This window comes from Gastrolobium bilobum, unplaced genomic scaffold, assembly GCF_033153095.1.
Source record: "Gastrolobium bilobum isolate Gb01-03AN ecotype WA unplaced genomic scaffold, APGP_CSIRO_Gbil_v1 utg8959, whole genome shotgun sequence".
Taxonomy (NCBI): Eukaryota; Viridiplantae; Streptophyta; class Magnoliopsida; order Fabales; family Fabaceae; genus Gastrolobium; species Gastrolobium bilobum.
Window position 1 is genome coordinate 374,266 of NW_026899316.1, and position 13,321 is coordinate 387,586.

General features: G+C 34.6%; 2 protein-coding genes across 2 annotated transcripts; both read right to left on the reverse strand.

Moving 5' to 3' along the window:
• Positions 1-1,268: 1,268 nt before the first annotated feature.
• Positions 1,269-5,218, reverse strand: LOC133289465 (MDIS1-interacting receptor like kinase 2-like). The gene is made up of 2 exons (XM_061487397.1): positions 1,948-5,218; positions 1,269-1,618 (listed from the first exon to the last, which is right to left on the reverse strand). Exons 1-2 carry the CDS (start codon positions 5,216-5,218, stop codon positions 1,269-1,271), a joined length of 3,621 nt encoding a protein of 1,206 aa, XP_061343381.1.
• Positions 5,219-12,087: 6,869 nt separating this feature from the next.
• On the reverse strand, positions 12,088-12,402 carry LOC133289467 (uncharacterized mitochondrial protein AtMg00810-like). The gene has a single exon (XM_061487398.1). It carries the CDS (start codon positions 12,400-12,402, stop codon positions 12,088-12,090), a length of 315 nt encoding a protein of 104 aa, XP_061343382.1.
• Positions 12,403-13,321: the final 919 nt, after the last annotated feature.

Consider the following 13,321-nt stretch of genomic DNA (forward strand, 5'->3'; position numbering starts at 1 on the left):
CTGACCGGTCATCCTCTACTCACGAGTGTATTACTGATCAGACATAGTGTAATTTGTAAACAAAAAATTTATAAATATAACATTTCTCATTATTCTAACGTTATATTATAAAAATAAGGGCAGTTATGTTTACTATTATTTTAATTTTACTATGCTTATTATCTGTTTGATTAATTTAAAATCAATAGTATTTTAAATTGATTTAATAGTAACCAATTAGGTAATAAAAATAATAAAATTAAAATGATAGTAAATATAAATTTTTCCTATAAAAATATGTTTAAACATGATGTATTGGTTGCATATTAAACTTTTAGGGTCAATTTGAAATATATATATATATATATATATATATATATATATATATATAGTTATATGATGATTTTGAAAGAGGGAAGCTGAAATAATTTTTAATTAGAATTAATTAATAAGATAAAGAGTAAAATTGATAAATATAAATTTAAAATAAGTGCAAAGTTTAAAAAAAATTTGAGAATTTTAAAAAGTTAATTTATATATTAAAAAACTCTTTTTATAATAAAAGCTTTTATATAAAAATGTTTAACTTAAATTTCTACTTCTAAGAAAAATAGAAACTAAAAATAAGCACTCTATCGACTTAAGAGTGCTCGTATCAACGCCTTTTGCTATTTGGGCCGTGTGGTATTGTGTGGTCCATTCTTTTCCTACTCTGAACTCTCTCTCTCTTTTTTCTTCTTCAAAAGTGACCTACTTTGGTTCACATACATTCATGTTATAACTCTCATTTTTTATTAATATTGATAGATAATTTATTAATATTTCATTACTAATTATTAATAATAATCAAATTACTAATCAATAATTTTATTTTTAATCATTGATTATTTAATTAATGATTTTAGTAATTAGTAATTTAATTGTTAATTAGTTATAATTAAATATCAATAATTTGAGGGAATCATAACCATACAAAGATAGAAATAAATATAACTGTTGGATCAACATAATTGATATAACGGTGAAATTGATCAGTAGTAACATTAGTAATAACCCTAAATAATTGTTACAATATCCTACCCTCGAGAATAGCTTTTTACAATTCAATTTGGTTAAACACTCCTAGAAAAGAAACCATTTTTTTTTTTTCGTAAACTAAAGTTGATCAACTAATTATAAGCCAATCATTAATTAAAAGTTCTAAAAATAAGAAAATATTTAAAATTAAATCAACCCAAATAATAATTTAGAGTTACAAATCCCAGCCTTAAAAATAGTATTTTTTCCACTTAATTGTCAAGCAAATTCTGCACTGTGATCATGCTGAAAGGAACAGATAGTGACCAACTGGTAGATGATAAAAGCTCTTGGGACACTTGATGCATTGTGGGTCGGTATAAAGGATCTTTATTCAGACATTTAAGGATCATGGTTGCAGCCAATATTAAGAGTGGGACAGCAGGATCAACTGGAGTATCTACCCTCTTATCTAAGAAATCTACAAAGTGTCGATCCAATTCCCCAGACTCTAAACACAAAAAGAGCTCATGAGGGTACTTCCCCACCAGAATTTGCAATGCAACAATTCCAAAACTGTAAACGTCACTTTTTTCTGTCACCTTCATTGTAAGTGCAAGCTCTGCAAAAAAATTATATATAAAAGTGCCAAAAAGTATTAATAGCAATATAAGTATAAATTTTTAAAAGTTGTGATAATGTTCATTAAGGCTATGTAACATTAGAAATTTTCTAGTTGTCTCATGTTATAAATTGGAGGTAAAAGGATGTTCTAGTTTAACCAGTGATCTCGAGTTTGAGTTCTTGAGAGTTTTGTCACCTATGTGATCCTATCCGGCTTGAATTAGTCGAATAATAGATGAACCAATGGATAATATCCAAAGAAATAATTAAATTCTGAGGTAAGTCAAACTGGAAAATAAAATTTATGGTCAAAGTTTTTGTACAAACCTGGTGCTATATAGCCATATGATCCGGCTGGAGCAGTCCAGTTTGATTCTCCTTCTTTTAGCAACCTTGCTGTCCCAAAGTCAGAGATCTTAGGCACATATTCAGAGTCCAAAAGAATATTGTTTCCTGATATGTCTCTGTGAACAATGCTTGGTGTGCAATCATGGTGCAGATAGGACAATGCATTTGCCACTCCTTTTATAATGTTTAACCTGATATCCCAGGTCAAGATATTTGCCTCCTGTTCGTTCTGCAACACCATTCCTAAAGAGCCTCTTTCCACATACTCATATATGAAAAACATGGACATATCCCTGTAACTGAATCCACACATTTTTACAATATTCCTATGTCGAATATTAGTCAATGCTTGAATTTCAGACATGAAGTTCTTTTCCTGGTGTCCAGAGAAGTCTATTTCTTCTTGTTGGTGAAGACGTTTTATTGCAAAGATGCCACCTGTTGGAAGCACTGCCTTGTAGACACTGCCTTGTCCTCCTATCCCTATGCAGTGTTTGTCACTGAAATTATCAGTTGCAGCACGTATATCCTTAAACTCAATTATACTCCTATAATTCCATATGGAGAATGAGTTCTTTCCGTTTGAACTTTTGTCCTTTTCATCTTGATCAACTCTTTGATAACGCTTGAAGATGAAGATTCCAAAGGAAACCAGTAGAATGAATAAAGCAGCAACTGGAATGACTACAGCAATTATCAGCTTATGTTTATTACCTTTATTGCTTTTCTCTCCACCACATGGACTCAGATTTGCATTGCCATCAGGACCAGCACACAAACCAGCATTTTTCACCAGTGCTTCTGCTGGAGCATTATGAAAAGCTTCAAGGTTTGGAAGGTGACCTTCAAGTTTGTTGTAGGATATATCAACTGACTGAAGGCTGATAAGTCCTTCAAGACCAGAAGGTATTCCCCCAGAAAGCTGGTTATGAGAAAGATTCAAAACCTCCAGGGATATCAAATTTCCCAGCTGTGTGATTATCTGTCCACTCAGTGAGTTATGGCTGAGATCTAAAAGAGGCTGCAAATAAAGCAAATTCCCAAGCTCATACGGCATATTCCCATCTAACTTGTTCATGCTCAGTTTCAAGAATATAAGTTTCCTGCAGTTTCCTAGTTGGCTTGGAATTGTACCACTCAGATTGTTTGCTGATAAATCCAGATACCGCAACTCTGAAAGTTCTCCTATCTGTGTTGGTATCTGACCTGAGAGATCATTGTTGCTCAAATTTAGATTGAGAAGCAAGGAAGATGAGCTAAAAAGCTCCACCGGGATATTTCCTGTGAGATTGTTGTCAGATAGGTCAAAGTTTTGCAAACTTGGCAATTTCCCAAGCTCAGGAGGGATATTCCCTTGTACCTTATTGGCAGATATGCTGAAACTTGAGAGACTTTTGCACTCTCCCCAGTTACTTGATAACAAACCAGAGAGCTGATTATGTCCTAAATCAATGAAGTCCAGATTTGGGTATATACCAAATGCATTGGTAATATCTCCACTGAGAAGATTGTTTCCAAGCAAGACTCTGATTAGTCCAGTGCAGTTTTTCAGACTTTCTGGGATTGGACCCAATAGATTATTCATACTGGCTGCCAAATAGACAAGATTCCCTCCCTTGCATATTCCTGAAGGGAGGTTTCCAGAAAAACTATTGTTGGCAAAGCTCACATTCGTTAGAAAGGTAGGTCCAAAATCTTCAGGAATACTTCCTGTGAAATTGTTGGAGTGAAGATAAAGGATATTGATGTTTTTCAAACGAATTATTGATGAGGGCAAAGGTCCTTCAAGCTTATTCTCACTTAAGTCCAGCTCTAGTAAGCTTTCCAAATTGCCTATTTGTGGAGGAAGGGCTCCACTTAGTTGGTTTGAAGCCAGATATAATGTGCGGAGCTTATATAACTTTCCAAAGGTTGATGGGATGGAACCACTGAAATAGTTGTTGGACAGTTGAAGATCTTGTATGCTTGATAAGTTTCCAATTTCAGGAGGTATTGGTCCAGAAAATTGGTTGTTATATAGGAACAGGAGAGTTAGATTGTGAAGTGAACCAATCTCTGGGGGAAGTCTTCCTGAAAGGTGATTAAACTGGAGTTGTAAAGAAGTGAGTTCTGGCCAACTGGAAACAAGAGATGAATAAAGTTCTCCGGATAAATTGTTATCAGAGATTCCCAAATCTTTGATCCTTGTTAATGAAGCCATGGAAAGAGGCAAGGGACCTGTCAGGCTATTTCCTGACATATCAACTAAGGTAAGGTTGGTGCAGAAGCCTATCTCATCAGGAATGCTGGAATTCAGCCCTGAATTGTGAAGATCCAAAAACTGAAGCATACGAAGATTTCCAATTGATGATGGTATTGGACCTTGGAAGACATTTTGATGCAATTCAAGCACCTCAAGGTATGATAAGAGACCGATCTCCTCTGGTATAGTACCATTCAGCTTGTTTATTCCAAGACTTAGGTGTTTGAGGTTTGAAAGGTTCTTAATTTCTGCTGGAATTAGCCCCTCCAAGTTGTTGTTTGTCAAGACTAGGATTGTGAGGTTCCTAGGACTGGCCAGTAATTGTATTGGAATCTGCCCAGTGATGGTGTTGAGTGATAGATCAAGAGAAACCAACTTTGGACATTTAGAAACAAATGGGGGAACCTCTGTGAGATAGTTATAGGTGAGATTGAGTTCTATTATGGACACCATGCCCTTAAACTTAGCAGGGTCAGGATTCTCTAAATAATTCCCCCCTAGATCAAGAAGCCATAATTTCTGCAAGTTACTAAGTTGAGTTGGTATTTGTTTTAAGAGTGAGTTGTTAGAGAGACGAAGAACTTGTAGCTCTATGAGGTTTCCCATTTCTTGGGGGATTGGATAAGTGAAATTGTTGCTACCCAAATCAAGTATTTTCATCTTTGTTGCATTTCCAATTCCAGCTGGTATCTCTCCAACCAGGTTATTCAAATTGACATTGAAAGTAGTGAGATTGGGAAAAGCAGAAAAATCAAACCTGTTAAGGGTACCATCTAGGCCTGCATTGGGAAGCATTATCTCAACAACACTGCCTTGTTTATCACATGTAATGCCAGTCCACTTGCATGGACTACTGCTGTTGTTTATAAGAATCCATGAAGGTGGCAAGGGAGAGTTCAAACTTTTAATCCAGGTAATCAGAGACTCAGCTTCTTTCTGTGCTGAAATCTCTGCAAGTATACAAGACAGAACCAGAGAGAAAATTGTCAGCTGAAAAGTTATCTTCATGGTGGCAAATTTGGTAGCACAATTGGGTCATTGGGTGAATAGATATCAACATTTGGAGAAACAGCTAATAATACATTATTTATATCGATGTTTGTGCTTGTTAGTTGAGGTGCCTTTCTTGATATGGCACCTCCTTTCCTTACTTCTTAGTGGTGTTTGACGGAGAAACTGTTTTTTGTCCGAGAATCTCAATTTTTTAAAATATAATTTTTACATTCAGTTTATAATAATATCTGAAAATTTAAAATTTTACAAAAAAAATCAATTTTCTGAGAATCCTGCCAAAAGACACGTACCAAACAGCCCCTTACAGTTAAATATCATAAAAATAATATTGTGGGGAGAATTATAATATCCCAGCATCATATGCTAATAGTATACCAAGTGAAGTTATATATCATAAAAACTTTATGACAACCTAAGATGCACAAAGTTTAAATTGCTGTCGTTAAATTGTAATTTTATAATGTTACATATATGTAATTCTTTCTAAATGTAATTTGACAGCAGGACGCTAAATTATGATGTTATTATGAGTATATATTTATGAAGGTATGCAATGTATTAAACCGACCATGGGATCACCTTCGTTTGAAGCCGAAAGTGTTGACTTCTTTAGATGAACATGAAATGGTTTGAATTATAGAAAAGTACATGTGAGAGGGAAGTTAAAGTTGCAAAACGGGATCGCCTTCTTCTTGCCCAAAAGGAGCTTTTTTTTTAAAGAAAAGTGCTTTTAGACTTTTTTGTGATGTTTGGATGTAGCTTTTGGAAAAAGCAAAAGTTGGTAAAAAAGCAAAAAATTAACTTTTTTTGAGAAGCTACAATTTTTAACTTTCACGAAAAGGAGAAGTCAAAAGCTCAATGACCCCTTTTCTCCCACCGTTTAACTTTCTCTATGGCGATAAAATAATTTCGATTATTGAAGTCATATGCCTGAGCCATCTTGCTTTGTTCATTGAGTGTGACGGAGCTGTGTTGTGTGAAACAGATGACAAAAACGTCAAACCCTTCTGACCCAAGTGCTTCGCCTCACAAACCAGAAGCTTAAGAATGGCTCAGGTTGTGTGTTGTGAATCAAAGTAGAATTAAATGTTAATGGTCTGAATCTTGGTAAGTGTTGTTTTGAATTTTGGTGTTAGTGTTTGGATAAGTTAAGGATGGAAGATCTGGTGAAGACCATGATGAGCAGTGCTATTCGGAAAGAAAAATAAAACAGAATGCATAAGGGTATAGAAGTAATTTTATACTTAAAGCACTTTTTTATTTTAACATCCAAATAATATTTTTACTAAAATTACTTTTTTAATATTGCATCCAAACACAAAATAACTTTAACTTTTTCAAAAAATTCTTTTTAAAAAAGTAAGTCATAAAAAGTTCTTTTCTCAAAAGTCCATCCAAACGGGCCTCTATAGCCGCAAAGTCCGAAAAAATGCTTAAAAAATTATGTGCACTTATATGTCACATTAAACACGCCCTTAAGTGCATTATAGACCAAATATATTATTTTTTGATAAACAATTATTGTGGTTAATTATAACTAATTATAAAAATTAATGATGCATTGGACCTAATGCTTACTTAAATTGATATGAGAATTTCGCATAATGAAGTGGCCGACATCCTGTTGTCGTAATGGATAAGGAAATAAAAGACTAGAGATTTTCTTTATTAAAGTTAGATTTATGTTCCGTATTTGTTGCTAAAAGATCATGTTCTGATCAAAATATCAGGGAGCCATGAATGAGTTGTGACCAGATAAAATTAAGGGAAATACTAAACTCAACTATAATAGATTAGTATCTCATATCATAAATATAAAGTATGTGAGAGCAATTTATTTATTTATTTATTTTAAAAGAGTAAATCTCATATATTTTATGTCTATAACATAAAATATTAATCTTTTATAGCATGATGTAACATCTCGAGCGCTGACGAGGGCAGGGAGTGATCGCCGGTGCAAAGAGGCACGGACAAGGAGCGGCTCCTGACAGGCTTCCAGTGCGGGGTTACATGCACGAATGAATCGAATCGACACCCGAAAGAGAGGGATTCCAAAGACTGTGCAGGTATGAGACTGCACAATTTGGGATAACTTATAAGAATTAATTGGTACTACCTATTCTAACAAGATGCATCTTCTTTTCGGTAGCCCGGAACGGAAGAACTCCATAATTAAGCGTGCTTGACTTGGAGCAATTCTGGGATGGGTGACCTCCTGAGAAGTTTTACCAGAAAGTGTGCGAGTGAGAAAAAAGCACACTGAAAAGTCTCGTGTTAGTAATGAAGTATTATTGATGCAATGTGTTGAATTGCATTACATAGTGTGTGGGGACAGTCGGTCGTTGATCCTTGCAAGTTGTCAGGCGTTACAAGTGGTATCAGAGCAGGGCCTCTCATCCAGTACGGTGTGGTTCGAGGACGAACCAGGCGGAAGCTGATGGGCATGTAACATCCTGAGCGCTGACGAGGGCAGGGAGTGATCGCCGGTGCAAAGAGGCACGGACAAGGAGCGGCTCCTGACAGGCTTCCAGTGCGGGGTTACATGCACGAATGAATCGAATCGACACCCGAAAGAGAGGGATTCCAAAGACTGTGCATGTATGAGACTGCATAATTTGGGATAACTTATAAGAATTAATTGGTACTACCCATCTTCTTTTCGGTAGCCCGGAACGGAAGAACTTCATAGTTAAGCGTGCTTGACTTGGAGCAATTCTGGGATGGGTGACCTCCTGGGAAATTTTCCCAGAAAGTGTGCGAGTGAGGAAAAAACACACTGAAAAGTCTTGTGTTAATATATAGGGATAGTTATTGATTCTTGAAGCTGTCAAGCGTTACACATGAGATTAATATTCTCCTTAAATTAATCAATACCCTGTGTTGTTAAGAACCTCTGAAGCCCGTTTGGAGTGGCTTTTAAAAAAAGGATTTTGTATGGTTTGGTTTTAGGGTAAATTACAATTTAGTACCCTATATTTAAACTCCTTTTGAAAAAGTCACCCTATTCTTTTAATGGATTCAATGAACCTCCTTAAACTATGCCATTAAAATTTAAAACAATTAAACATATCCGTCATTGAGAAATCTGATTCTGTTAGAATCTTAACGTGGTTCAACAAAAATATTTCATCCTTCTTCTGCAAAAAAATAGTTGTGTTTCAATTTCTTGTCGCTTTTGTTTTGATCTTTCGACAGTTCAGCAATGGAAGAGCCTGGTAGCTTATACTGACGTTTTATTCTTTCGATAGTTTCAATTTCTTGTCACTTTCATTTTGTTCTTTCCTTTTGGGTACAATTGCAAAAGTTTTAATTTCTCATTAAGTTTGTGTGATTCCAAATTTGAAAAACCAAATGTAACTTGAGCAAGTTTTACCTAAATTTTCTAAAATTTGTGATACAGGTAGCAAAAATCAATCAAGGTCTGCTTCCTGTACAAGGAGCCAAGGTACAAAACTCAATGAGAAAAGAATTTGAAGAAATGGAGAAGAAAAAATCAACCATTGACAACAGAGCTAGCTGACTTCTTGGTTCGTTGGGAACTATGGGGTGGGTTGGGTTTCATATGCTTCTATTTGACCTCTATGTATAAGCCAGTATAAAGCCATCAAACTCTTCCACCACTGAACTATCGAAAGAAGTTAAAAAAACAAAACGAAAGTGACAAAAAAGATTGAACTGAAAAATGTATGTCATTTTAATTATTTTATATTAGTCTAAAAAAATTAATTTATAAGATATTACATATTGTAAATATAACTTATCATTTTTTTAAAAGTTAAAATTACTTTATGTTTGAAGTGAACACATAAAATTATTTTTAAATAAAAAAATTATTTGGTTGTTAAAAATTATAAGTATTTTTATATATAAAATTATCAAAGAGGATGTATGATAGTAGTGATGATAGTGGGATGGAGTAGTACGAGTGAGTTTGGAATAAAATTAAATTTTCAAAAAATAATATGATTTTTGCTTCTATTTTTTGTTTATCAATGAATCCTCTAAAAAAGTATTATTTTAATTATTTTAGATTTTATTTTTTAAAAGTTATTATCTAAAACGTAATCAACTCCATTTTTTTATATAAAAAAACAGCTTTTTTATCAAATGCTCAATAAGTCTAACGGCCTTAAATTAATGGAAAATAAAAGTATAATGTTGTAAGAAAGTTATTAGGTTATGTTATAGAGATAGAGAATGTGAGACCCACACTTATTTTGTTTTTTTATTTTTTGAAAACAAATATGGGTCTCACAATCCTTATCTCGATAACCTAACCTAACAACTTTCCTACAACATTATTATTCTTTTTCCCTAAATTAATATAGGGAAAACTTTAATTACCTCCTGATAAGTTTTCTTATAATCATTTACCTCCTTTTCGAAATTTTAATCATTTACACCTTTATTTAAATTTTTTATCACTTACCTCCTTTCTTCATTTTCCATCCAAAAAAGTAAAGTTAACTTTTTAAAAAAATACCACAACTACCCTTTAAATAAATAAATAAACACTAAACGTGAAAATGATTTAGTCCAGAATCTATCAAGTGCAGAACTCGCGTACTGTGCTTGCAAGAGAGTAAATTTTCAATAATAAAATGCACCATGATGGCAGGTTGGAACATCCTAGATAATCCAATAGGCCCACCCATACCAGTCAACATGTATCCAAATGTGCAAGGACCCCAGCCCTTTCCACCCGGACCAAGACACGTTGGTGAACATACACAAAAATTTGAAATGAAAGAACCAATTATTTAGCGTGAATAAGCAGAAAAAAAATCAATTTTTACAGTTGACATGATTTCTGATTGCCAAAACCACAAAAGGATAACATTTTTAATAACAATCGATTCTCCTAATTATGTGGTAGATCATGAAAATATACATTCTGCAATGGTAGAGCATGTTGCTATGCATCAAGTATCTTCAAAAAAATCTCCATATAGTTGTAATATACATTCTCTGAAGATCATTTTTCTATCAGTATGCATGAAAATATACACAATACAATACTGCTTTCAATAAACTACTCTGTTATGAAATGGTAGAGCATGTTGCTATGCATCAAGTATCTTCAAAAAATCTCCATATAGCAAAATGAAGCCAAAATCTCCCTTCCTGTGCCAAATAAGTGGGGATCCCAAAAATATGGACAGAAAAAATCATCTTCAAAAAATCTCTTTTCAAGCATATTAATCTTAAAAAAAAAAAATCTGGACAGCAACCATAAGCTTCAAATCAAAGAACCTTCATCAGGTGCTAAAGGGACTGATATGTTTTCCTCCTCTTGTAGCCATCTATCAATACAAGAGACCATTCAATTAAGAACATATAAATAAAATAGGAAAAAGTTGTTACCTTTTTCCTGTTCGTAAAAGGTTGAGATATTGGTTGTGATTGCTCATTTTGAATTTGAGCCATCCTTTGACTTGATGTTTCTCCAATGACAAATGCCTTACAATTTCGTGCATTATGTCCCTTAACTTGACAATTTCCACATCTGATAGATTTGTTTATTCTTGTATGGGTTTCAAGGCTCATCAGATTGTCTTCGCCTCAAAATCTTAGGTCTACCAAGTGGAAAATGAAAATAGAAAGTGATAAAAAAAATTTAGATAAAGGGGTAAATGTTTAAAATTTTTGGGAAAAGGGGTAAGTGATTCTGAAGAAACTTAAAGGGGGATAATTGAAGTTTTCCTATTAATATAACATCATTGTTTACTACGCGAACAGAAAGAGTGACATACAAATAAGGTTGAAATTTCAAGTCAATCTATTTAGCCTCCTCCTCCTACTTCTTCTTCTTCTTTCTTTTTTATTTAGTTCTACTCAGCCGTTTAGCTTTACGAATAGAGTGACATAAAAATGTTACTATTGACTGCTAAGAGGTTCAAAACTAATAGTTCGAAGTTTGGAATTTAACCAATTAACCATTCAAAATGATATATATATATATATATATATATATATATATATATATATATATATATATAATTTGTTGGGAGAAGAGTAAGAAACAAAGGAGATATTTTTCACGAAGGCAGAAGAAGTAGTTACTTTCACATTCAAACAATAGTTTTAAATTACAAAACTTGAATTGAAATACATAAAGACACTTAACACCACAATAAACTCACATAACTTCTTCGGAAACTTAAAAAACACAAAACTGAACATTTAAACCAAAAAAAAATTGTTGACTCTTGACCTTTCATTCTCCTAAAAAACTGCTAAATTAAATCCACTAAAAATTAAACTAATATTTAACATTTATTCAACAAAACTCACCCTTAAACTTAAAGGCTTCTGCCATCTTTCATGCCGATCAATTTCTCGCAGTTGTCAAGAAGTACCGTCGGTAGCGGTTTCGTGAAGATATCTGCGACTTGGTCCTAACTTGCCATGTGTACTAGTTCCACACTTCCTTCCTTCACATGATCTCAGATGAAGTGAAAGCGAACGTCGATGTGATTTCTTATCTCATGATTCACCGGGTTCTTTGCCAACTTAATTGTCGATTTGTTATCAACTCGTATCACAGTCGCAAGGAGTTGTTGTTGCTCCAACTTGCCCAACAAATTTTTGAGCCATATTGCATGACATACACACCAAGACGCTGCCACATATTCAGCTTCACATGTCAAGAGCGTCACGATCGGTTGCTTCTTTGAAAGCCAAGTAAACGTTGTGTCACCCATAAAAAACACATATCCCGATGTGCTTTTTCGATCGTCTAAGTCTCTGCATCAATCGATGTCGGAGTGCCCAATTAACTTGTAATCTTCTGAATTCAAATAGAATAATCCGAGTGACACTGTTCATTGGATATAGCGTAGGATTCGCTTCAACGCCTTCTAATGTGAATAAATCGGCTCCTCCATGAACCGACTTACAATGCCAACACTTAACAAAAGGTCTGGCCTTGTGCATGTGAGATAGCGAAGGCTTCCCACGAAACTCCGATATTTTCTCGCATCGACTCGTTCTCCTCCATCGAACTTCGAGAGTTTTGCACCCATTTCGATTGGTGTTGATACCTGGTTGCAATCTGCCATCTTGTACTTCTTCAAAATCTCCTTTGCATATACCTCATGTGACACAAAAATACCTGTCTCTCCTTGTCTTACCTCCAGACTAAGGAAAAACTTCATCAAACCCAAATTTGTCATCTTAATTCCCATGTCATTATGCTCTTAAACTCTTGTATCATCTCATCATTGTTTCCCATAAAAATAAGATCATCAACATAAAGAGCAACAAATAATAAATTACTTCCACTCTTCCTCACATAAAGGGCATGTCCGTAGGGACATTGCTCGAACCCCTTCTCCTTGAAGTATGTATCGGTACTAGTATTCCATACCTGCGGTGCTTGCTTCAACCCGTAAAGCATATTTTTCAATTTCAGCACCTTCTTTTCATCTCCGATTTTCATGTACCCGGGTGGTTGTTCGATGTAGACTTCTTCTTCGAGCACACCATTCAAGAATGCCGACTTGACATTCATTTGAAATATCAGCCATTTGAATTGAGCTGCTTGTGAAATGAGTAATCGGATTGTCTCCATTTTAGCAACGGGAGCAAACACCTCGTCATAATCGATTCCCGCCTTTAGCTTGTATCCTTTTGCAAAAAGTCGCGCCTTGTACCGTTCTATCTCGCCTTGAGCATTCATCTTTCTCTTAAACACCCACTTCACACCAATGGGCTGACTTCCTTTCGGCAATTCCGCTAACTCCCATGTGTTGTTGTGGTCAATTGCTTTAATCTCCTCGTCCATGGTAGTTTGCCACTTCTAGTCTCGCATCGCCTCTTCAAAACTTATCTTCTCAAAATTCGACAAAAGACATACAAAGTGTACCTCATTTTGTCGAATCATACAAATCTTGCAAACTTTTCATTTTGGGTTGTCATGATTCATCTTCATCATCAGTAGTTTCAGGATTTGTCAGTATAGTTGTTGGTGTAGCGGTTGATGATTCTCCAACTTCGATGATAACCTCCGTTGAGTTATTCCAATCTCACCCGCTTCCTTCATTAACTCGTACATCGCGACTCACCACAACCTTCTTGCTTATCGGGTCGAGT

Bases quoted from the DNA above. Each gene is read 5' to 3' on its own strand.
- LOC133289465 (XM_061487397.1), bottom strand. From the start codon at position 5,218: ATGAAGATAACTTTTCAGCTGACAATTTTCTCTCTGGTTCTGTCTTGT. The intron at 1,619-1,947 runs GTTTGTACAAAA...ATTTTTTTGCAG, and splicing joins ATATGGCTATATAGCACCAG to AGCTTGCACTTACAATGAAG.
- LOC133289467 (XM_061487398.1), bottom strand. From the start codon at position 12,402: ATGACAAATTTGGGTTTGATGAAGTTTTTCCTTAGTCTGGAGGTAAGA.